Source organism: Mauremys reevesii, linkage group 10, assembly GCF_016161935.1.
Source record: "Mauremys reevesii isolate NIE-2019 linkage group 10, ASM1616193v1, whole genome shotgun sequence".
Classification (NCBI taxonomy): domain Eukaryota; kingdom Metazoa; phylum Chordata; order Testudines; family Geoemydidae; genus Mauremys; species Mauremys reevesii.
In genome coordinates this window covers 18,511,881-18,537,248 of record NC_052632.1, presented here as the reverse complement: position 1 = coordinate 18,537,248, position 25,368 = coordinate 18,511,881, and the positions used below count along the sequence as shown (strand labels likewise).

The 25,368-nt window shown below is 42.4% G+C and overlaps 1 protein-coding gene across 4 annotated transcripts in view; it reads left to right on the top strand.

The window, feature by feature from the left end:
* GABPB1 (GA binding protein transcription factor subunit beta 1) overlaps positions 1-23,890 on the top strand; it is a 37,902-nt gene extending 14,012 nt beyond the window's left edge. For all 4 annotated transcript variants that reach the window (XM_039491352.1, XM_039491353.1, XM_039491351.1 and 1 more), the window contains 3 exons: positions 4,453-4,638; positions 7,677-7,792; positions 22,163-23,890. In XM_039491352.1, the coding sequence (XP_039347286.1) occupies positions 4,453-4,638; positions 7,677-7,792; positions 22,163-22,315 (455 nt within the window). In that variant the 3' untranslated portion in view covers positions 22,316-23,890. The remainder of the gene's footprint in view (positions 1-4,452; positions 4,639-7,676; positions 7,793-22,162) is intronic.
* Positions 23,891-25,368: the final 1,478 nt, after the last annotated feature.

The following is a 25,368-nucleotide window of genomic DNA, read 5'->3' as shown; positions in this document are numbered from 1 at the left end:
TGTAATTATAATTCTGAACATTGGAATATCTATACATTTTGGTTTGGTATTTTCTCAAGTAAATTGTGTCTCATGACTCATATTTCAGTTTTCAATATTATAGTCAAAAACATTTGACTATATGAAAATTACAGTAATGCAGAGTTGTAGACTTGAAGCATTAAGCCATCAGAAGCATGTAGAGTTGCAGACTACCAATCCAAGTTCATTTGACTGTGCAGCATTCTGTAGGGAGAGATTTGCGCTGGTTAATCTCTCTCTCTCAAATAAATAAGACTACATTTTTAGAATACTTCAGAGTTTAAATGCTGGAGAAAATCTACAAGATTAGCAGTGTATTTAGGATTCAGTGGTAGATGTTCTTTGATAACTGGCTGAGAGCTCTCATAGGCTCACCTTCACTATGATGCAGTAGAACCCAAGCCAAATGCCAGAAATCCATTAAAGATGCAAAGCCGTGGAAAAAAATAAGCTTTACAAATAAAACAACCTGAGGTCTCTAATGGCTTTTAAAATGTATAGCAGGAAAAAGAAGTCATTAATTACGTGTGTATCAACACCAATATATTCAAGCAAAAGGCTACAAGAGTGTCATAATTATATGTAAAATAATTTAGCAAACCTTTAGAGTCTAAAACCTCTCCAGCGCATCATCAGGGATCTACAACCCATCCTGGACAATGATCCCACACTTTCACAGGCCTTGGGTGGCAGGCCAGTCCTCGCCCACAGACAACCTGCCAACCTGAAGCATATTCTCACCAGTAACTGCACACCGCACCATAGTAACTCTAGCTCAGGAACCAATCCATGCAACAAATCTCGATGCCAACTCTGCCCACATATCTACACCAGCGACACCATCACAGGACCTAACCAGATCAGCCACACCATCACCGGTTCATTCACCTGCATGTCCACCAATGTAATATATGCCATCATATGCCAGCAATGCCTTCTGCTATGTACATCGGCCAAACTGGACAGTCTCTAAGGAAAAGGATAAATGGACACAAATCAGATATTAGGAATGGCAATATACAAAAACTTGTAGGAGAACACTTCAACCTCCCTGGCCACACAATAGCAGATCTTAAGGTGGCCATCCTGCAGCAAAAAAACTTCAGGACCAGACTTCAAAGAGAAACTGCTGAGCTCCAGTTCATCTGCAAATTTGACATCATCAGCTCAGGATTAAACAAAGACTGTGAATGGCTTGCCAACTACAGAACCAGTTTCTCTTCCCTTGGTTTTCACTCAACTGCTAGAACAGGGCCTCATCCTCCCTGATTGAACTAACCTCGTTATCTCTAGCTTGCTTCTTGCTTGCATATATAAACCTGCCCCTGGAAATTTCCACTACTTGCATCCGAAGAAGTGGGTATTCACCCACGAAAGCTCATGCTGCAAAACGTCAGTTAGTCTATAAGGTGCCACAGGATTCTTTGCTCCTTTAGAGTTGGGCATTCATTTTTGGCTCTTATCTTTGCTGTAGCTTTCAAAATATACAACTGTGAATAGATCAGGAGGAAGAGTTAGGTTTGGTGCATATCTTCTGTGTGGATTTCAAACCTTTTACTTCTTTCCCTCTTTTCCAGGTTGGCCTTCCCCCAGTCCCTTCCTACTAGCCATGTATAGTTTAGCAATTAAAAATAATATATTTTACAAAGCAGCAGAGAGAAAATGCTTCTCACTGGACCAACAAATAGTTGTTTATTTTAATTGCTATTCCAGTGAATACCCCTATGTGAAGAGGGGTCTTGCTTCTAAGTGTGTGGTGGAGCATGGAGTCTCTGCCTGGAGGGAAAAACATCAGAGAAGCACATGGTTCTAAATAAATACTTGGAGTGCAACTGTTCACATCTGAGGTTGAACCCAAGTGTGTGCACAGGATTGCTAACCTGCACCTGCACTTCAAAAAGAAATCCTACCTTTTGATTACTTCTGCATCTCTCCGGATAATGGAACTGCTGTTTCCCTTGGCACTAATATACCTGCTAGTGTCTAAGGTAGTTTGGTGATTGGTCCATTATAAATGCATATGTACAGGGAGAGCAAGGGAAGGGCTATTTTCCCCCCCTCTTTAAATAGAATAACAACTTGGAAAATAATTTTCCATCCCCTAATAAAGGGTATCCCTGCTACAGGCTCCCCATCCAAAAGCACAAGCTTTAACTTTAGTCCCAGCTCCTTGAAAGGTTAGAGCAGTTTGCTGAAGTAACAGACATTTTCACTTTGCAGCCTGAACAGAGACTGTGTGACAGTAGAGTCATCATTTTTGGCAATTATTGAGCAGTAAGCCTATGGTAGAATTTTTTTATTTTGAAAGTTATACATTTCTTTAAAATAAACCAAGTTTATTTTAAATTATTTCCTTGCATAGCCTCATTGTTTAATGTAGTTAAGGCTGGTTTGCTTTCTTGCATAAACACTTCCCGAAGAGTGTTGTTAGTAATTCCTTAGGATAGGGATCTCTACGGACAGTGCTTCAGAAGGCAATGATTGCAATCATTATTTGAATGGCACAGTCATTTTAAATTGCGCTGTCATTAATTGGAAAGATGAAAGCTTCTTAGTTGTATCTATCTGATCTCTGACATTTCTGAGATGACATAGGCTATAGTTTTAAATTTTACTCTGATAGAAAGCCTTCTAGTGTCTACTGCTTAAATCAAAGCCTCTGCTTTTAACATAACATAGGCTGAACATAAACATAGGTTTAATGTGCTTGAAAATGTTCATGATTGTCTAGTGCTTGCTTACATTGCTCTTTGTGCCTTAGTATTTTTTTTATTTTTGGGGGGTGGGGGGAATAGGGGTTTTCCTCCTGACATTTTCAAAAATAAGGGACACTGTGACGGGGCCTATAATTTAAAGGGCAAATAAAAACAACCTGAGATGGATAACACATAGTTTATCAATGCTCTGAATAATATCTTTGCTGGTTTTTAGCTTGATTCATAAATGTAATATAGAAGAATTTGAGTGGGTCATTGCGTATATACATTCTGGAATCATGGGTTTGAAATGCAAAGGTTTGTTTTTATTATTTTTGATCTTGTAAAAGTGTTGTACAACATTTAATTTACCTTTTTAAAGTTACTTGCTTCTTATTACTTTCCCAAAGTAAATATTTTATTTGACTCCCAAGTTTTTATTTCTGTGGGAAATAGACAAGATTACCCAATACTGTTCACTTAGCCCTGCTTGATACCCTCTACCAAGACCATTTAGGTATCGTTTGGCTTTCTGTGTGTGGAACACCCATACAATACAACTTTAAGATCCTGCAGAGGTCTTTTTACCTATTACTGCCTAGGAAGGAGATATCATAACTTGTTGGTCTTGGGCCAGATTCTTAACTGGTGTAAAATGACATCGCTCCACTGACTTCATTGGATCTACATGAATTTATACCACATGAGGATCTAGACCCGCATTTCTATCCAAAACTTTTGTTACAAGTCACCCTGAGATTATTATAACTGAAAATATTAAAGAACAAAATATTATTTTTTCCAGTTTCTTTACTTTATACATGTGACAGGAATTTGACAACATATAGTTAGGGCCCTACCAAATTCACGGCCATGAAAAATGCGTCACGGACCGTAAAATCTGGTCTTTTGTGTGCTTTTATCCTATACTAGGCAGATTTCACAGTGGAGACCGGTGTTTCTTAAATTGGGGGTCCTGACCCAAAAGATAGTGGTGCTGGTGTTGGGGGACGGTCACAGTATTGTCACCCTTACTTCTGCGCTGCCTTCAGAGCTGGACGGCTGGAGAGTGGCGGCTATTGGCTGGGCACCCAGCTGTCAAGGCAGCGGCCCTCCTGAAGCAGCGCAGAAGTAAGGGTGGCAATACCAGACCATGCCACCCTTCTTTTTTTAAAGAATTAGTGAATTTAAAAAAATTCAAATTGATCTTTTAAAGATCTCAGGGCACATTTCAGCAGACTGAGTAAAACATTTGTTTCATTACTAATCTTCTCAGAGTTTCTAATGTACAAAGCTGTGTGCAGACAACACAACAGCTATTGGGCTCTTCAAAAAAATTATCTCACTCTTACTGCAATACTAATACCTAACTCAAGATATCCCAAATTTATTTTACAAAGTATGAAAAATGCCAACTAAAACCAGATTATATTCTTTTGGGCTGAATTCTGCCCTGTTCAATCCCATTCATTGCAGTCAGGGCAGAATTTGTACCAGTACATATATTTTTGAAACTTCACGTTTCTGGCACTGATGAAAGATTACCATTGACTTCAGTGAACTTTGGATTAGATCATATAAGCATAGTTTATATGTTAATAATGCATTAGATTTATAGCTGCAGAAGAAACATTGAATTTGAAGTGGCATGTTAAAGGCTTCTAATAGTTACTAAATTCTGAGTCCCAATTTGTAAATTATAAATATCCTGACCTTCTTTACACTTTATCAACAGTTGTAGCAACAGAAGAAGTAGTGACTGCAGAATCTGTGGATGGTGCAATTCAGCAAGTTGTCAGTTCTGGAGGTCAACAAGTTATTACTATAGTTACAGATGGCATTCAGCTTAGTAATCTCCATTCAATTCCAACCAGTGGAATAGGTCAGCCAATCATTGTGACCATGCCAGATGGACAGCAAGGTGAGTGGAAACAAGATACTCAATGTGAACTTCAAGAATAATTTTAGTTTAAAATATTGATCGTTCAGGAAAATGTTGGACTTTTACATGATCTGTTTCTGTGCACAGCAGATAGAATTGACATTTGCTATATGCAGTGAATTATTTCTCTAGATCTGCTGTGGTTGAGTGAGATGCCATTTGAATTGCATTTTTCTGTAGATGTGTAAGTCCACTAAAATGGATAAAAAATAGACTACGGGGGAAAAATAAAGTTTAAGAAATTAATTTAACCAGTGAGATTTGTGTATGTAAATATATTAAGAAAAGAGTGGGGGAGGAAGAAAAATTTCTAAGGTATAAGGAGGAGAGATAAGATGTTGAAGGGAAAGGTGATGCTTGTCTGAGTTAGCTCTGTCAACCCGGGTTGTTATAAATTCAGTATCAAAAATAGAAAATATAGAACACCAACAATAAAACCGACTTTCAGTAGTTAGGACCCTTCTTCAGAGGAACTCAGGCAGAAAAGTGGGGTGCAGAATTTGAGGACCCAATTCCAGGAACAGCGTTTGCATACCATGGGGATTTGCTCTGTGGGGATCCTCTTTGGACTCCAGGATACCCAGGACTTTTGAGGGTGGTCTGGGAGAGGGGTAGGGGCAGAGCTGGTGGATTCATGAATACACATTGTACCCACTGGAGCAAGAGTACATTTACTGCGGGAGCTATTGCTGCCCTGACGCTGCAATAATGGTTGTGGAGTTTTGTGTAAATATTTCCTGTAACAGCTACTCCTGATGGAATTGATTCCTTTCTTGGTTTCCCATCATCAGATCACTTTGGGATTCCCACACCTGGGATTCCCAATGCAGAGCTTGGCTTCTTAAAGCCATGCAGTGTGGTCCAGGATTTGGTCTACAGTCTGTGGGCAGATACAGCCATTTATCACGAAACATGAATCTATACTGTTACTAATTGAACTGACCTTTAGAAGAGCATATAGCCAACCAAATGAATATTTAGGAAATATGTATACAATGATATAAATATGACCATAATTTTTTCAGGGTTAGGGAACTGCTAGATTTTTTTCAAATTGCCTACATGATTGACCTCAAAAATATAAGCCATGTTACTTTTCACAAATTATTTAAAAGGAGATAGTCTTGTAGCTGAAGCACAGAATTGTGAGTAGGGAGATCTAGTTTCTGTTCCCAGCCCTGCCACACAGATTTTCTCTGTGACGTTGTGACTGGTCACTTAATGTACAGTAACTCCTCACTTAACGTTGTAGTTATGTTCCTGAAAAATGCGACTTTAAATGTAACTATGTTAAGTGAATCCAATTTCCCCATAAGAATTAATGTAAATAGTGGGGGTTAGGTTCTAGGGGAAAAATTCTCACCAGACAAAAAACTATATATTATATAGATATACACACAGTATACGTTTTAAACAAACAATTTAATACTGTTCACAGCTATGATGATTGTGAAGCTTGGTTGAGCCGGAGTCTCTGGGAGCAGCTCCAAGGCAGAGGGCAGGAGCAGCACATGGCAGTGGGGCGAGGGACAGCTGAACTGCCAGCAGTTGATAGGTTGCAATTGGTAGCCTGCTGGGCAGCTGCAGCATAGGGAACTTAGGGGAGCGGGGAGCTGATTACGAGTCCCCACCAGCTAGCTGCAACAGGCTGCTCTTCCTGCAAGCAGTGGACAAAGCAGGAAGAAGGGAGCATTGCACAACTTTAAACGAGCATGTTCCCTAATAGATCAACAATGTAACAATGGATCAATGTTAACCAGGATGACTTTAAGTGAGGAGTTACCGTATGCCTTGTTAACCTGTGAGTACAATGGGGTTGATACCACCTAATCATCACCCCGGCTGTGTTGTGAACCTAAATTTTAAAGACTTTTGAAATCTCTAATACAGGGGTCTCAAACTCAAATTACCATGAGGGCCACATGAGGGCTAGTTCACTGGCCTGAGGGCCGCATCGCTGACACACACCCCTCGCTGCCTCCGGCCCCGCCCCCACTCCACCCCTTCCATTAGGCCCTGCCTCTTCCAACCCCTTCCCCGAAGTCTCCACCCCAACGCTGCCCCAGGGAGTGCAGAAAGGGTGCAGGGTGTGGCAGGGGCTCAGGGCAGGGAGTTGAGGTGCAGGAGGTGTGCAGGGTGCGGTGGGGGCTCAGGGCAGGGAGTTGAGGTGCAGGTGTGCAGGGTGTGGTGGGGGCTCAGGGCAGGGAGTTGGTGTGTGGGGTGCAGCACGGGGTCAGGATGCAGGGTGTAGCAGGTGGCTCAGGGCAGGGAATGCAGGAGGAGTACAGGATGTGTCGGGGCTCAGGGCAGGGAGTGCAGGAGGGGTGCAGCAGGGGGCTCAGGGCAGGACGTTGGGGTGCAGGAGGGGTTCAGGGTGTGAGCTCCAGCCCGGCACCGCTTACCTAGAGCGGCTCCGGGGTGGCAGCGGCGCGCACCGGGGCCAGGGCAGGCTCCCTGCCTGCCCCGGTCCCGTGCCGCTCTGTTCCAGGAAGCAGCTGGAACTGTGTCCCTGCAGCCTCTGGGGGAGGGGGAGGAGCTCAGGGTTCCCTGCATCTGCTGCTCTTGCTGCTCCTCCAGGTACCTTCCACGAAGCTCCCTTTGGCCGCGGTTCCCTGTTCCCGCCAGTGGGAGCTGCGGGGGGTGGTGCCTGGAAGGAGGCAATGCAGGAGCCTTCTGCCTCCTTCCTCCTCCCCCCTCAGACTGAAGAAGCGTGCTGCCATCTGCTTCAGAGAGTGGCACAGGGCTCGCAGCGCCACAGGGGGCAATCCTGTGGGTAGGCAGAGGGGTGGGGGGAGGGCGAGCCGCATGTTTGAGACCCCTGATCTAAGAGAAGATGCACTAAAAGTAGTAGTATAACATTTTGAATTTAATGAGTATTTCATTGAGCTGTAGCTTTTCTGTCGGAAAAGCTGGCTTTTCCGTTTACTCTTGAAAGTAGAATTTTACATATTAGTTTTATGTAATGTAAATACTGGCCCTTGTATTCATATTTATCTATATAAATGTTTTTATTGAAGTATTAACAGTACCAGCAACAGACATTGCTGAAGAAACTGTGATCAGTGAAGAACCACCAATCAAGAGGCAGTGCATTGAGATTGTTGAAAATCGTGTGGAATCTGCAGAAATAGAAGTAAGGAGTCTATTACCTGATGTGTTTTAACTAGAATGTTCAAAACTGAATGTTTTGTTGTTTCTTGTTTTATAGCTGAGTTTCTGTGCAGCCACAGAATGAAGATAACCTGTTTGTATTCCCATATCTTTTGTTAATTTATATCAGAACTTGTGGTTTACAAAATTGCTATAGGAAAAAGATAGCATATATATGTTCAATCCTCAGGTTGCCCATTTGTGCGTATAGATGTCACTTATTTTTGTACTTGGTTAATTTTTTTCTTTTAATGTCACCAGTAAATTCCTAAAACTAAATACTGATACATCATCATCTGATATGACTTTTCATAAACAATGAATGAGAATAATGTCCTTTCATTTCTCTCTTAAAAACACATTTGATTACTGAAAATATATCATGATTTTACCATTAATGACATCTAGGTAAGATATTTAATGAGTGAAAGCACAAAACAATAAGATTCTATCTTGCTGTTATAAAGAGCTTCAAATTTTTACCTTTTTTTTTTTTTTTTTGACTGTGTGCGCAGAAATATGAATAAAGCATCTAATGGCACCATCTGGTATGCTGAAATTTTGGTGCGAAAGTCCTAACTTAAAATAAAAGTGAGATCTATCTTTCTTATATACATGTATTTATTTAAAACCAAAACATTTTTCTGCAATCCACAATTGTGCATTGGCAACCTCTTTGCTCCTTGCTCTATCCCTGCTACTTACTTTGATTGAAAGTCTGTGAAAACTGCTGCCTACCCTGATTAGACTGTAAATGCCAAATTATTTTCTTTCTGTGAACCTTACAGTATTTTGTTTCACAAATGTATTTCTCCTAGTTTTGTTATACTGAATACTGTTTTGTACCTCATTATTGTACAGTGTGTGGAAGGATACCTCATGCATGACTAATAGCTATAATTAGCATATTTTCTCAATGACTTTCTCTCTCCATAATATATCACATGAAGTACATTCTGTCTTCAGTTGTGTGATCATTACAGACTATCAATACAGTTGAGATTTTCTTGCTGCACTTTTTTAATGTATGATTTGTAATAAAAACAAAACTTCTGTTCACACTCTTCTAAAAATCTGCCTGAATTTTTCTTAGTAAAGAAAATTATAGTTCCTTGATCTCAATAACTTAATAGATTTATTAGAGACAAAAAACTGATTGATTAAAAATGAATCAATTCATTTCTAAATACAGTATGTCATCATGGTAATATAAATACTTTTTTAAAGTGACACTGTTAGCTTAAGTTATATATTTTAAACAAGCCTTTTTAACTGTTACTAAAAATACTTAGATTTTTTAAGTGTTTCACTTATCTTTTCAAAAAATTTAAGTATCAAGATAAATTTAGGCCTTGATTATGAAATGAGAGGTGTACAGGCAGATCTGTGCACCTGCACAGAACTCTGACTTTGGGGGACAGGACCACAGGAGTTTGTTTGATTGCATCCATTTTATTGCAGGATTGGGAAATCAGTGGTTAGGGTCTCTTTAAGCTACTTCATGCTGTTGTCATAGCTTTAGATCAGAAGCTGATAAATGCTTGAAACAAGAAAAGAAAATAACCTAATATCTGAAGAGCAAAACTTTCATCTCTTCTTGAATTTAATGTTGCAAACGTCTTTATCGTTGCCTTCAGTTATCTGATACCCCTTTTATTTAAAAATCTAACATTATTTAAGGCTAATAACAGCTTTCTTCACCGTTTTAAGTTCTTAGCACATCTATATACTATGGGCTTTATTTCTGAAATCTTTATGTAAACCAAACTCCCTTTGACTTCAATAAGAAGCATTCCTGTTTAGTGGTTGCAGGATGAGGACTTTGGTTAATTTTTTCAGTTTGACTTCTGAGCTCTAATAAGAGTGTATTAATCAAAGTTTGAATTGCTAGGAATACAACTCACTTAACTGCAGGTTTGTGAAGAATGTCAAAAATTTCAGAAATCACAAACATTTTCAATGTACTTAAGTGGCAAAATTTAACTTACACAAACTTTTATTTTTTGATAGCTCGAGTTAAATATTGGCTTCCATCCATAACTTAATATATTAATTTACAATGATTCATATTCACCATTGAGTTTGACTTCCACTTTTCCCAGAGTAGCTTAGGAAAAGTGACACATATATTAAAAACACCAAGCAAATGGAATTATCATTTCATAAGTCTTTTTAATTGAATTTTATTGTAAGTTCATCTTAAAGGATCACATTTCTTCTTTTTATCAACTGTTACATATTACCTGATATTTTCCATTATTTCTAATTATACACAGCACTATCTGTGCTGCCCATAATAGCACCTAATATAACTATAACTGAACAAAATTCTCTCTGTAAAAATATAAAAATTGGCAATGGGGGTTATGGGGCATTTGTAGTTAGTGAAACTACCTCTAACTCACTTTTTTCTTTTAAATATGTGTCTCTCTTTTTAAAATACAGCCAGACTTCAGATGAATACTTGTGTAAAATAGTGTACAGTGAGAAACACACTTTATCTCAGGGAAACTGTGAGAATGAACTATCTGCCTACTCAAAACCACTACCCATCCATATCTTCTGTAGCGATTCCTAGCACTGATGTGGTTCCTTTGAGTCCCCAGTCCTTCTGTCTCTGGTAGACAGCTTATGCAGTTTATCTCTTCATTTTTGCTGGTGAGATTTTTCCTCTCCACCCGCCCGCCCGTGTTCTGTCTCAGAAAAAATGTAACCGCTGTGCTTCAATTGCATATATGCAGCATACAGGGTGGTGATGTGAGTTCCTCACTCAGGAGCAAGTCCCTCTGTAGTCTATCCAAATTAGAAAAGGCTCTCCTGTTCACTTCAGCCATCTACACTTAAGGGAAGTATTCTAAAACTGGGTTCTTCATCAGGTGGATTTGTTTGTTGGGATTAGAGTTCAGCAATTCTCTCTCTGTTGTACTAGGTATTGGGACCCTCATGTTTGGAGGGTGAATGCCCTCTCATTCAACTATCTGGGGGCCTGGATGTAGGTATTGGATTCCCCCTACTTATAGCAAGATGGCCAGGAATGTATCAAGAGGTTTCAAGCAAAGATTATTCCAAGTGCCCTCTTCTGAATCTGAAGGTCTTGGTTCTCCAATGTGCTTCCAAAATCCATCTTCAGCCCATAGCCTCTCTCATTCTTCAAGGATCAGCTGTATCTCTATCTAGTTCTTCACCTGAACCTGTCAAGGTTAAAGTTAACAGCCAGAAGATTGAAGCTACAGTCCTTTAGCCACTGTACTTGGTGCAAGTTTTAGAAATTCCAGCCACTAAAAGCATCCTTGAGTCCTTACTTACCTACAGTTGTTTGTAGGTTCAAATGTCAGCTGTTGGAGCCCTAAACCTGATTAACTGTTGATATACCCTTCCTGTACATCCTCACGTCTCCTACTTCCACAGAGCTGTCAGTTGTTTAAGATCATGTATCAGAAAGTATCTGATGGCTTGTTGGTGCTTTACTTTTGAACCTCTGTGCTCATACCAAAGCTCTTTTTAAACCCAGGAGTGAATCTTGTTTATATTTCATAGCAATCAAAGTTATCTTTCTTGTGGAAATCACCCTGTTTAGAAGTGTGAGATGGTCTGAGTCCTTTCCTGCAAGGAGCTATTCTTTGGGTGCTTGCTCATGTTCATTCCATTCTAGGTGTGTGCACTCCCACGTGCATAGTCTTCGGAGATTTTTGCCTTAGCGGTATTGGTAGGGTCAGTTGTGGCACCCCCTTGAGTGCCGCGCTCATGCACTGGTATATCAGGCACTGCCAACCCTACACCCTCAAAGTTCCATCTTACTGCCCATGATGGTCAAAGCGCCTTGTCTAGCATTGCAAGAGCATTAGCAGTTTTTTACACTCGTTTATCATCTTTGTATATAGTTTGTAGGTACGTAGTTAGCTGTTAAGTGAAGTGTTAGGTTAGTTTGGTAGTTAGAGTCCCAGCTGGGACTTCACTCTGGAGTGGGGCATGCCATGTTCTCCCGGCTTCAAACCATGCTCGTCATGCAACAGGCCGATGCCTATTAGAGACCTCCACGACTGTTGTTTGAAGTGGTTGGAGGAGTCCCATAGAAAGGTCAAGTGCAGAATAACAACTTTGGCCCTAGCATCTGAAAGGAGTGGGATATCTGCTTGAGTGCCCTCCTGTTGGAGGTTGTGCTTCGTCTTGCATTGGAGCCCTCTTGCTCAGATCCCACGCCAAGCACCTCGGCATCTGTGCAGAGTACATCATCGGCACCATGCTCCGCCTGGCACCTTTTCCCCTTACCAATGCCTAAGAAGCGGCAAAAGAAGAAGAGCCCCCTGGCACCAGAGGTAAAGGGGCTTCAGGCAAAGGACTCGTGTCAGGCCATGTGCCCACCCTGGGGCTTCGTGGGAGTACTGCTGAGGTCAGACCCCCTAGCCCGGCCAGGGATCGGGCTCTTGGGAGCATCAGGGGGCTCTAGCTTTTCCTAGGGCCCTCGTTTCCTGAAGCAGCCCCAGCAGCTAAAGAACAAGCAGGCCGACCAGCATTGCAAACACTGTGCCAGGCGCCAGACTCAGCTAAAACCCGAACACCTGAGGGCAAGCTGGTCATGGGACCACCCCATAGGGTGCAGTGGAGAACTCTTGGTCCCCATCTCTGCAGCCTAGGACCCTGGCATCGCACCCTCAGTCTCCGATCAGAAGGCCCAGGTCCCCAATGCCACACTCTCTCCCTATGAGGCATGGGACATGAGTTGAAGCACTGGTTCCAATACCCCCGGTACCGGCAAGCTTCCCGCCAAAGATCTCAGGTTACCTTCGCCTAGATGTTCTCCCAGATGTCAGTCCCCACCGCGGCGGGATCGTTCCCTATCATGGCACCGATCTCCACCTCCCCAGTACCGCTCATCGATCAGGCACCAATCCTCTCCCTCTTCTCATTGGTCACCAACCAGGATCAGTTGGCAGACTTAGGCCTCGATGGCTTTGCTCTGGTCGCCGGAAGGGCAATGGTCCGAGTTGGACTGGGAGTTCAGCCCGAAGGGGTGATTCGCCGCCAACCCACGAGACCAGGGCGGCATCTGCAGCGGCAGCATGGCAGCAGTGACAGTAGCCCACTCAATATCCATACTGGAACCTGTCGGGCGTGCCCATAATTCCAGTCCCATATTCCCACCAGCCTTCCCTGTCTGCCTTGGACAAGCCCTGGCCGGCACCAGAATTGGAACACAGCACTGAATCCAACGCAGCGCAGCAGGCTCCAACACCTATGGAGCTGTCCCTTCCCCAGCAGTGCCGTTGTTGTCATCATCTCTGGACGAAGCGGTGGCAGGTCCCTCCCAAACGGGCAGTCCCCCCAATGACTTAAAGGAGCACTAGGCCCTCCTTAAAAGGGCGACTACCAATTTGAACTTAAAAATTAATGAGTTCGTGGAGGAGTGCGACGATCTCTTTAATGTTATATCCTTCTCCACCCCAGCCCTTAAAATTGCCAAAAGGCTGTGGCAGACCCCCTCTTCCATTCCGTCCACTTCTAAGAAAGTGGAAAAGTAGTACTACATCCGTGCAAAAGGGTTTGAATATTTGTGTACACACTGTCCAGCAGCATCCCTGGTTGTGTCCACTGTTAATGAAAGAGACAGGCAGAATTAAGTCAGTGGCATGCCGAAAAACAAAGACATCAAGAGACTGGATTTGTTTGGCAGAAAAGTTAATTTGACGTCCAGCCTGCAATTTCAGGTGTCTAACCACCAGGCCCTGTTAGGCAGGTACAATTTTAATCTTTGGGACTCTCTTAACAAATTCAAGGAGTCCCTCCCTTAGGACCGAGCCCAGGCCCTCTCACAGGACCGAGCCTGGGACGCTGTGGACTCAGTGGCCAGAGTGATCACCTCTGTGGTGGCCATGAGATGCAGCTCCTGGTCTCTGGGTTTTCCCAGGAGATGCAGGCCACCATTCAGGACCTCCCGTTTGAGGGGGCTGAGCTCTTCTCTGAGCTCATGGACTCAAAGCTCCATGGCCTTAAAGACTCCCGTGCCATCCTCCGCTCCTTGGGCCTTCATACTCCTCAGCAGGCCAGGAGGCCGTTCCATCCTCCACCTACCCAGTCAAGGTCCCAGGGAACTACCCAGCTGAGCACCCACAGGAGAAAGGATAGAGACAAGAGGTCTAAGTGGAGACATCTGTTGTTTTCCCATTCGTCTGCTCGGCCTGGCCCTTCCAGGAACTAAGGAGGCCAGAAGCAGACGTTTTGAGGGGGTGTGCTCGAGGACGGCACCCCAGTTACTTTCCAGGATCCACCCTCCCACTCTTTCCTCAACCACCTGAGCCCCTTCTGGTCGGCCTTGTCTCATCTGACCTCAGACCATTGGGTGCTCAATGTAATATCTTCAGGTTACATCCTGCAGTTTGTGGCCGACCTTCCTTTCCCCATCCCTCTTCAGAGACCAATCTCATGACCAGCTTCTCATCCAAGAGGTCGAGAATCTCCTACACCTGAGGGCAAAGGAGGAGGTCCTTTGGGACATGAAAGGAAATGGGTTCTACTTCCGCTACTATCTAATCCTGAAAGCAAAAGGGGGCCTCAGATCCATTTTGGACCTACGTCGCTTCAGCAAGTCTCTCAAGAAGTTGAAGTTTCGCTTGGTCTCCCTAGCCTTTATCATCCCCTCCCTAGATCCAGGAGACTGGTACGTCGCCCTTGACGTGAAGGACACACCTTTCCATTTTCCCAGGGGACAGGCACTTCCTCCGTTTTGTGCTGGGCCAGCGCCATTTCCAATTCATAGTGCTGCCATTCGGTCTCTCATCAGCCCCAAGAGTATTCACAAAGTGCATAGCGCCAGTGGCCGCTTACCTGAGGCGCTGGGGTGTTTAGATTTACCAGTTCCTCGACAACTGGCTAATGAAGGACCAGTCCCAGGATCAGGTGCGGCAGCATCTCGATCTGGTTTGCTCCGCCTGTCGCGACCTGGGGCTATTAATAAATGAGAAAAAGTCGACCATAGTTCCAGTGCAACGCATAGAGTTCATTGGAGCAGTCCTCGACTCTACTGAGGCCAGAGCCTTCCTCCTTGAGGCTTGGTTCCAAGCCATGGCGGACCTCATCTCGTGCATGCAAGCCCACCCTCTCGGCACTGCCCACACATGCCTGTGATTGTTGGGTCATGTGGTGCCCTGCACTTACATGGTCCAGCACATGCGGCTCCGCCTCAGGCCCCTGCAGGCGTGGCTGGCGTCGGTCTACATCCCCAACAGACAGCATGGATTGTGTGGTCAGGGTCCCGGACCACCTACTGTCGTCACTCATCTGGTGACAGAATCCTGCATTGGTGTTCGAGTTCCCTTCGCAGCTCTGTCCCCATTGATGACCCTCATTTCTGGTGCCTCGGACCTGGGGTGGCGATCTTAGCACGCAAGGTCGTTGGTCAAGTCACGATCACTCCTTACACATCAGTGTCAGGGAGCTCAGAGCGGTTCACCTGGCCTCCTAAGCCTTCCTACCTCACATAGAAAGCCTGGTGGTCCAGGTCCTGACAGACAATACAGCAACTGTGTTCTATATCAACAAGCAAGGTGGAGCCAGATCGTCTGCCCTTTGCCAAGAAGCCTTCAGGCTCTTGGACTTCTGTGTAAAAGTAGCCATCCTGCAGCAAAAAAACTTCAGGACCAGACTTCAAAGAGAAACTGCTGAGCTTCAGTTCATCTGCAAATTTGACACCATCAGCTCAGAATTAAACAAAGACTGAATGGCTAGCCAACTACAAAAGCAGTTTCTCCTCCCTTGGTGTTCACACCTCAACTGCTAGAAGAGGGCCTCATCCTCCCTGACTGAACTAACCTCGTTATCTCTAGCATGATTCTTGCTTGCATATTTATACCTGCCTCTGGAAATTTCCACTACATGCATCCGACAAAGTGGGTATTCACCCATGAAAGCTCATGCTCCAATATGTCTGCTAGTCTATAAGGTGCCACAGGACTCTTTGCTGTGTGCAACATGACATCTATCTCATAGACGCACACCTCCCCAGGGCCAGGAATGCTTTGGCAGATCGCCTCAGCAGGACCTTCTCATCTTGCCACGAGTGGTCCTTCCATCTGGAAGTGGTCATCATCATCATCATCCAGAGGTGGGGGACTCCCCAGGTGAACCTGTTCGTATCCAGGCAGAACAGGAAATGCCACATTTTCTGCTCAATTCGGGGGATCGACAGAGGCTCCCTGTCGGATGCTTTTATGCTCCCATGGTCGGGGGCTCTGTTGTACACCTTTCCCCCAGTGCTGTTAATTCACAGGGTCCTCATGAAGATCAAGCAGGACAGGCCAAAGGTGATCTTCATAGCTCCAGGTTGGCCATGCATCTGTCCTTTCGGTGGCTGCTCCATTACAGCTACTGCTCAGGCTGGACCTGCTGTCCCAAAACCACTGCGGTCTTCTGCATCCGAACCTGACAACCCTGCACCTGACAGCTTGGCTGCTGCAAGGTTAAATGCAAAGGATCAGGAGTGCTTGGCCAGTGTCCAACAGGTCCTGTTGGGCAGCAGAAAGATCGCTCTGGTGGCGGGCTATCTGGCCAAATGGAAGCGGTTTGCTTGTTGGACCTCAGATCAAGGCATTTGGCCCAAGTGCGCCTTGTTGCAGTTAACACTGGACTACCTTCTGCATCTCAAGCTCCAATGCCTGTCAACCTTTCATCTATCAAGGTCCACTTGACTGCTATCTCAGCCTTCTATCCGCCACTCAAGGGTAGGTCAGTTTTCATCCAGGACATGACTGCCAGGTTTTTCAAGGGCCTCAAGTGCCTCTACCTGCACATCAGGGACCCCTTTCCTCCATGGGACCTGAATCTTGTGTTGTTGCGGCTCGCGGGGATCCCGCCCTCCCCCCTTCGAGCCTCTGGCTTCCTTCTCTTTCATTCTCCTTTCTTGGAAGGTTGCATTCTTGGTTGCAATAACATCTGCCCAGCGGTCTCTGAGATTAGGGTGCTCACCTCGGAACCGCCCTATACTGTCTTTTACAAAGACAGGATCCAGCTGCGGCCGCACCTGGCTTTCCTGCCCAAGGTGGTCTCACAGTTTCATATGGGCCAGGACATTTACTTACCTGTCTTTTTTCCAAAGCCGCATAAGTCAAAGGAAGAGTGTAGGTTGTATTCCCTAGATGTCAGGAGGGCGCTATCCTTCTATATTGAAAGGACCAAGCCATTCCGCAAGTCAACATAATTGTTCATGGTGGTGGCCAACAGGATGAAAGGTCATCCAGTGTCTGCTCAAAGAATTTCTTCTTGGATCACTGCCTGCATTCATTGCTGCTACAATCAGGCAAAGGTGCTACCTCCAGCGATTGTAAACACCCACTCAAGCCTATTTGGCAGCTTTCTTAGCCCAAGTGCCTATCCAGGACATCTGTAGGGCGGCCACCTGGTTGCCCATCCACACGTTCACGTCCCATTACACACTTACCCAACGGTCCTGGGACGACGCTGGCTTCGGTAAAGCAGTACTGCAAGCTGCTAGACTGTGAACGCCAAGCCCACCTCCAAGGATACTGCTTGTGAGTCACCTAGAATGGAATCAACATGAGTAGGCACTGGAAGAAGAGAAAACAGTTATCTACCTTTCGTAACTGTTGTTCTCCTAAATGTGTTGCTCGTGTTTATTCCAATACCCGCCCTCCTACCCCTCTGTCGGGCAAGAAGGATCTGAGAGGGCATAGGGCCGGTGGCACCTAATATACTAGCGCATGAGAGCAGCACTCAAGGGGGCACCACAGCAGACCACACCAATACCGCTAAGGCAAAAATCTCCGATGACTGTGCACATGGGTGCATTTGCACACCTAGAATGGAATGGACATGAGCAACCCATCTCAAAGAACAATAGCTACACAAGGTAGATATGTTTTTCTCTGTTTCTTCTAAAAGACGACGAATGGAATTCACATCCAACATATATTCTCTATTTTCTCTTAATCAAGAAATCCATTCTTCTCAAAGAAATTATTCTTCTCTCCTTTTAAGTACTGTATAGCCATGACAGAAGCCGGATGCTGTCTTTTTGATTTAGGACTGCACCAGGAAAAGTTTTAAAGCATCTATTTGCAGAGGAGTCAAGACTGCCATAATAAATCCTGCATAGATTTAAGAAGTCTCATCTATCAAGAATCCATGTGCATGCTGCAAGATCTCTAGCACCTTCATGGCAGGGAAGAAAAGATCTGCCAATGAAGACATCTGTGAAGATCCTCCTTTAGGGCTTGCTTCATTCTTATGCCATAGGTTTTCTTCAAGCTGTCTGCTCTGTTTGTTTATATTTCATGTGTATATAGTATTTATCTTTTCCAGCACCCTCCCCTTCTGTTTACATGTCTTGTGACGTGAATTTAAATATTTATTTTGCAAAAGGCAATTATAATTGGCCAGTCCAATTGTTGGATGGGTTGATTTAAACAGTTCACATGATGTCTTACAAGGCAGTGTTCTGGTTCCAAAGAGGATAAACTTAGAAGTTGAATGCCAAATTATCTTGTCAAGTGAGTGATCCAGATCATCACCTTTTAAGATGGAGCACTCATTTTATTTGTGCATACTCCAGCTGAGACAAACCTATTTATTTTAACAACGAGGAGTCCTTGTGGCACGTTAGAGACTAACAAATTTATTTGGACATAAGCTTTCGTGGGCTATAACCCACTTCATCAGATGCTGGTGAAGTGGGTTATAGCCCACGAAAGCTTATGCCCAAACAAATGTGTGAGTCTCTAAGGTGCCACAAGGACTCCTCATTGTTTTTGCTGATACAGACTAACGTGGCTACCCCTCTGAAATCTATTGATTTTTATCTTCCCTTTCAGCCCAGTGTTCAAAACCGTGTAAAGCCCCATATAAAGCAACTATAGTATATGTAGTTTATTCCCTTCTCTATTTTGATGACTGACATTTATGAAACTTAATAAAATCTCTCCTTCACCCATTGTTTCTGGTACACAGATGCTAACATTAGCACTGATCAATTAGCTTTGTAATTATACTCTGACATATTCAGCACCACATGTGACAGCTAAAGGTAGCTCTAGCATTGGAGACAATAGGAAGCAGAAGGCATACTATGTGTATTATATTTATTTAACATTTTTAGGTACTAATCATGCAAACAGGTGAGGAGTAGGGTTACTGAGCTGAGAGAGAAGTATTTTATTAAGTATTAAAGAAAAGTATTTCAGACCTGCTTGAGGTCTGAAATGGTCATACAGTTTTGAGCTGCTAGAGTGACGGAGAAAGCATGAGGGCGTATAGTGATAATGTCTTTGTCTTATTTGATAGACCAACATTTTCCTGAGGGCTAGCTTGGCAGCTTAATTTTCTGAGAGTCTTGCTTCCACAACTACTACTTGGTGATTAAAGTGAAAAGAGTGATTGAATCAGAAATTGGCTTATCCATGAAAGTATGGTGCACTTATTTTAATAAGATGGCTTCTGCTTGAGTGAAGATCAAAACAAAGCTATTTCCCAAGGCAGTCATTTTTCAATAGAATGCAGTTTGTCAGGGTGGCTCTTCTGCATCAAACAACATGGCAGCGTCTACATTAATAGCTGAGTACAATAAAAATACGTTCAGCTATGTTTCCTAGGACACAGGAAATGTCTCCTGCTTTGAAATGAAGTGTCTCACTTTGCCTTGAAACCATTCTGTGACATCATATTTAAATACAGCAGATGCAAGGTATGCCAGACAATTGGTTTGTAGGATGGCCAACTATAATTCACTTTGCACAAATTTAAAAAAAATAAATCTAGCCAAACACTTGTTAATTCATAAAAGTACAGTGTCCTTTTGGAAAAATATCCAAAATATTCTTATAGATTATGTAGTCAGTGACTGAAACACAAGTCTTTTTTTCTAAATGAATGAGAATATAGAAGTTAGATAATTGTATTGTGAGCAGCCATCGCTTTACAGCGTGGAGAGCCATTAGTTAAAATGTTAAAATTATACTATCCAGTTGGCTGAATAGAAATAAAAAGCATGGTCTTACTCCCATTGAAGAGTCAGTAAGAATTTTGTCATCAATGGGAAGCAGATCACACTCAAAAGTAATTGTAAAGGAGCTTTGTTGTATTATAATAGTATTTGATTGGCATTCTTCTGCTTTTGTCTCCCAAGTTTATTTTCCATAAAAGCCTGGTTGTCATTTATAGTGAGGAGCAGCAAGCTACTGTTAGCTGTTGACGTTAAATTCTGATCAAACTAACTGTGTATAGTAAGCGCTGTCAAATGCACAAGCTGGTGGGGGTGGGGAGGAGGAAAGAAAAAAATATTTTTCTCTAATTCCTTTTAGTTACAGTAATCTTAAGGGATAATTCTAGGCAAAACTTTCTTGTAACAATACTAGGTTTGAAAAAAAAATTCAAACAAGATTTAAGGTGTCCGAGTCCCTTTTAAATTATTTAGTAGATTAAAAATGTACTTCTGATGGGCTGAAAAACAGTTACCTCATTAGAATGCAGTGTTCATTAATTGTTCAGTGTACACACACAGCCAGCACAGTATTTTATTTGATCACCTATTGTAGTCTGAAATATGACTCGAAGTAATCTTGTGAATTTCCATGTTTGTTGCGTCTCATTAATTTCTAAATCAGATTGCTCACTTTACAAGTAAAATAGTTTTTTTCCCGTTAGTTGTGAATCTGAAAGTCAAGATGTGTCCCTTCTGGTTTCTGCATTGTTGCCAGAAATAAAGATTCTGCAACTGGAACTTAGCCTCTGTCCTTACAGCTGCAGCTGTGTGGGAAAACCCCTATGCCTGCATGGATGCAGATGCATGATTGGCCCTTAGGGTTTGGCTACACTTGAGAGTTGCAGCGCTGGGAGTTACAGCGCTGGTCATCCAGCTGTGCAGGAACAGCGCTGGTGTGTGGCCACACTCACAGCTACCAGCGCTGGTGTGTGGCCACATTTGCAGCATTTGCAGCGCTGTTGGGAGTGATGCATTATGGGCAGCTATCCCAGCGTTCAAGTGGCAGCAACGTGCTTTTCAAAAGAGGGGGGTGGGGTGGTGCATAGTGTGACAGGGAGCGGGGGAGAGAGAGAGAGTGGATTTTTGGAGCCAACACTGTGTGTGAGCTTCCTGCCTTGAAAAATCAGAAAATGTTCCCGACCCCTTAGTCTTAACTCTTAATTGCAAACAGCCTGCATCCAACGGACTCCCTTTCTCTGTCAAGCAAACACTCAATCCCTGTGAATGAGGCAGGCAGGGAGTATCTCATTTGATTGTTCACAGCCAGGTACAGATTGATCACAGCAAACAGGAGCTGTGTTTGTTTTTTAGATAAGCAGCTCCGGGAGCAATGGAGCTACGGAGCTCCGAGTTCACAACAAAACAAAGAGAGGCTGCATAACAAAACAAAGAGAGTAATTTAGTTAAAAGCATTCTGGGATATCTGCTAATACCCTGGAGGCCAATAACAGCGCTGGTGTGTGTCCACACTTGATGAGCAGCGCTGGATCACCAGCGCTGCACTCGCTACACCCCAAGCAGACCAGGTGTTCAGCCAGCGCTGCAGCCAGGGAGTTGCAGCGCTGGATGTGCCTTGCAGGTGTGGACAGTTACTAATTGCAGCGCTGGAAAGCCTCCACCAGCGCTGCAACTTTCAAGTGTAGCCAAGCCCTCTGTTAAGAATTTCATTGATGAGCAAGCTTTTTCTCCCTCCAGTTAGAGATGTATGTGTTGTAAGGTGGAAAACCCCTATTTCACCTCACCGGCGGAAAGAATAGGTTGCCAGTCTAATTGCTTCTATCGTTTTGTAGGAGAAAAACCTTGTTTTTAATATATAGATATATCTGTATCTATCTATATCTATCTATCTCCTTGGCAGAAGTTATTTTTATCATGATATAAGAGAATTAGTCCCTATTAGAAGTTCTCTTTCTATGCTGACGTGTCTATTTTTAATTATATACACACTCATAATGGGAAACTTGCTTGGATATGAACTGTGTATTAATTTTTTAAAGAAGTTTGAACTTTTTAAAAAATAATTCAGATTCTGGAAACTGAGTCGGACATCTGTGCCTGAATATTCAACATATTTTCCAAAGATTTTTTTTTTCCCCTGAGAAAATGTCATAAGAGCATACTCTTAAAGAGCGAGTATTTTTTGGTATATTTGCACTTTAAATCTTGTGAGCGATTGTCTGACCCGATCTTTCATTGTTTACTTACACAAAAGTATTTGAGAGAGTTTTGCCTGAGTAAACTGCAGGACTGGACCTCCTAGCTTCTGATTCTGTGTATGATGCCTTATACCTTGGCTCTCCAAAAACTGCCATTTTATCTTGCACTTAACATGCATTTGACAAAACATTGCTGTTTTGTTTTTAATAGGAGAGAGAAACTCTACAGAAACAGCTGGATGAGGCAAATCGAGAAGCACAAAAGTATCGACAGCAGCTTCTAAAGAAAGAGCAAGAAGCAGAGGCCTATCGGCAGAAATTAGAGGCAATGACCCGTCTCCAGACTAATAAAGAAGCTGTTTAAATATTGAAATGGACATATTGCAAAGTCTGTTACTTTCAGTCAAGAAAACTGCAGTACAATCTTGAACTGTACACTGTATAGGTACAGAAATGGGATTACATAATAGCAAAGATGCTACAGGTTGATAACTGGACTTAAGCCATGAGCTCTGATGAATTTCTTGTAACATAAAAGCTGAATTTAGAAATTGTGAAAAATATTTAAAATGAAATACTGTAAATAGTTGTTTTTTTACAGTTCCAAAGTGAGTTGATAAATCTTTTTGAAGGGATCCAGAAACACAAGAAGCCAATGTTTTTGTGAAATTTTGGATTTTAGTATAAATCTAATTTCTGAAAAACAGAACAGTTTTAAGGGTGATGTTGCTGATTAAGATTGACAGTTTGAAAATGAATTATGTGACAAAATGAATTAGTAGTTATTGAATAAGACATGTCCTGATGGAAATCTTTGTACAACTTTAAGTAGTTGTCTTAGATTTTCTGAAAACCCTTGTTTTAGAAAGTGAAAATTTTATATTTAATTTCCAATATATCCAAGTAGATTTACATGTATATGAAGCTAATATTTTTTAAACTTTTCAGTTTGTACATATGCTGCATGTTTTTATAATTTCTACACACATCTTGCATAGGTATTTTTCAGCAAAGATGAGGAAAATTATGAGGAAAAAATGTTTAGCCTAAATGTCATTTGAAGTAAGCTAGCAGCCAGTTTTATTGTGAATGGTATATTTCTTGGAAGAATGTAATTTGTAAAAATAAAAAAAAACTTAATTTAAGTAATACAGACATTATTTGAAAATGCTGACAGTGAGGGGGCATTGAAACGTCACTTTTCTGTGTCTTATAACTTTCATGTGCAAACATTTTTAAAGTACAGAAGTATGAAAGACTGTCTCCACAGGAACCCACATAGCAATTCCTTTTAAATATTCTTGTTAAGCTGTTTCCCCAGTAATCTTCAGATTATCTCAAGGACACATTTTATAAACAGACTTTTGCATTTAAATTATGCACCTGGACCTGAAAGTTGATGTTGTTTTGGTGCTCTTGTTACCTACCATCATTGTGCTTCACTGTGATAAATGTCTCTGTGCAGTGATCTGTATGAATACTTAGCATTTATATAGTGCTTTACATCTTCAAAGTGTTGTATAATCAGTAAAGAATTAATCATCACTATGTCCCCTATGGTATGGACATTATTGCCCTCATTTTACAACTGATGTAAGCGTGATACAGAGAGGTTAAGTGATTTGCCCAAGGCCACATTAAGTCAGTGGCAGACCCGGGAATAGAACTCAGGAGTTCCCGTCCTTAGGTCAGGCTGCCTTAAGACTGTTTGATGCCGTGTTACAGTCAACTTTGAACTATTGTGCGGATTCCTTTTTTGTAAAACATAACTTGTCTTTTATTTGTGCTTTGCTTTGTCTTTCCATGTTTCACTGCTTTTATGATATTGTTTATATAAACTTAAAGTCTAGTTTACCTATACTGTATTCAAAGGCATTGCCCTTAAAACTGTACTCTGGCCTACTTTTTCTATTTTACAATTAAATACCTTTTCCACATATTCACAGTGTAGAATCCAATACATTTAAATTGTTTTATATGTACGTTAAAAAATCTGAATTTTTATCATGGTTCTGAACAGTATGAAAACACTGTTACACACTAGGTGTTAAGAATATCCTTTGGGGTGGGGTGAGGTGCAGGGAAGTGTGAGGAGAGAATTGAATTGGCAAAATGTAAATTCTGTAATTCATTCATTTATCATGAGAAAAAGCTCTAACCAGTATTTTGCAAGAGTTTTAATATAGCAAAAAGGCTTAAGAACAATATATATAAGGCAATTTAGCTGCTCTTTGGAAACACTTTAAGTATTTAGTGGCTACTGTGAATAATAGTTACTTAGATGTCACTAAGAAAAGTGCCCTCAATATACTCTTGCATGGGGCTTGACAGAAATGTGTTGTGCAATATTTCTAAGTACACAGCATGGAGGCTAGAGCTAAAAAAAGCAGTCCTACAGACTTCAGTTGGACAACTCGTGATTAAGGACTGAGCCTGTGTCTCTTGCAATGTATGCAAAAGAATAACTCCTTGTACCTGTAAACACATCCAAACCTTCCATTGTCCCAGAGCTTGGCTACCAGCACCTAGATATGACAAGGATTGGTGCTATATACTAAGGCCCTGTCTGTGTTAGAAAAGTCTATTATGTAATATCAATAGATTGTTAGTGCTGCATTGCTGTCTTGATACATGTCCCAGAGTTGTTCTTCAAGTAGTGTCCCTATGAGTGCTCCAGTTCAGGTGTGTTTACGCCTTGATTGAAAACTTGTTGGTAGTGCCCATTGTGTCCTACACATCCTCAGGCCCTGCACTGAGGACACATAGGGTTGCCAGGGCAAACCTACCTTCACAGTCTGAGAGAGAGTGATAATGTGTCTTCTTTTCTATTCAAAGCTTGTCCTTAGTCTAATTATTTTCTTTCTTTTCCTTAAATAAGCAAACATTTCCTTAAATAAGCATAAAATTAAATTATGTAGAGGGATTTGTTCTATAATCTCTTCACCTCTAGGGGGGCTTTTTCTTTTGAGATCCACTGTCCTGAGTTTCAATCATTGCCTGACTTGCCAGGAAGCTGTCCTGATCAGTGACTGGCACTCTTGGTGTATCTATAGTTTGAGGAAAACTTATATCCCTCAGAAGCGTGCCATCTGTTCAGCTTTTAAAAGCAGAGCCAGGAAGAACTGAAGTAAAACTTAAGCTCTTAATAATGTAGTGTTATCTCCATCTGGCCTTGGATCCAGGCATCAGGCTCTGAGAGACCATAGTGCCCTGTCAACATCTGCACTCACCCAGACTTCCTCAGGAGAGCCTTAGACTCATTCTCATTTTTAAAGAGTCTGCTTTGAAAAAGCCTCAGTCTTCTCAAAGTAAGACCATCCTGGAGACCTCAAGTCCTGCTCTGGGTACCACTGAGGCTCCAGGCTCCGTCAGTGTTGACCCTATGCATGGAGCTCCAAGCTTTTCTAAGGCTAAATG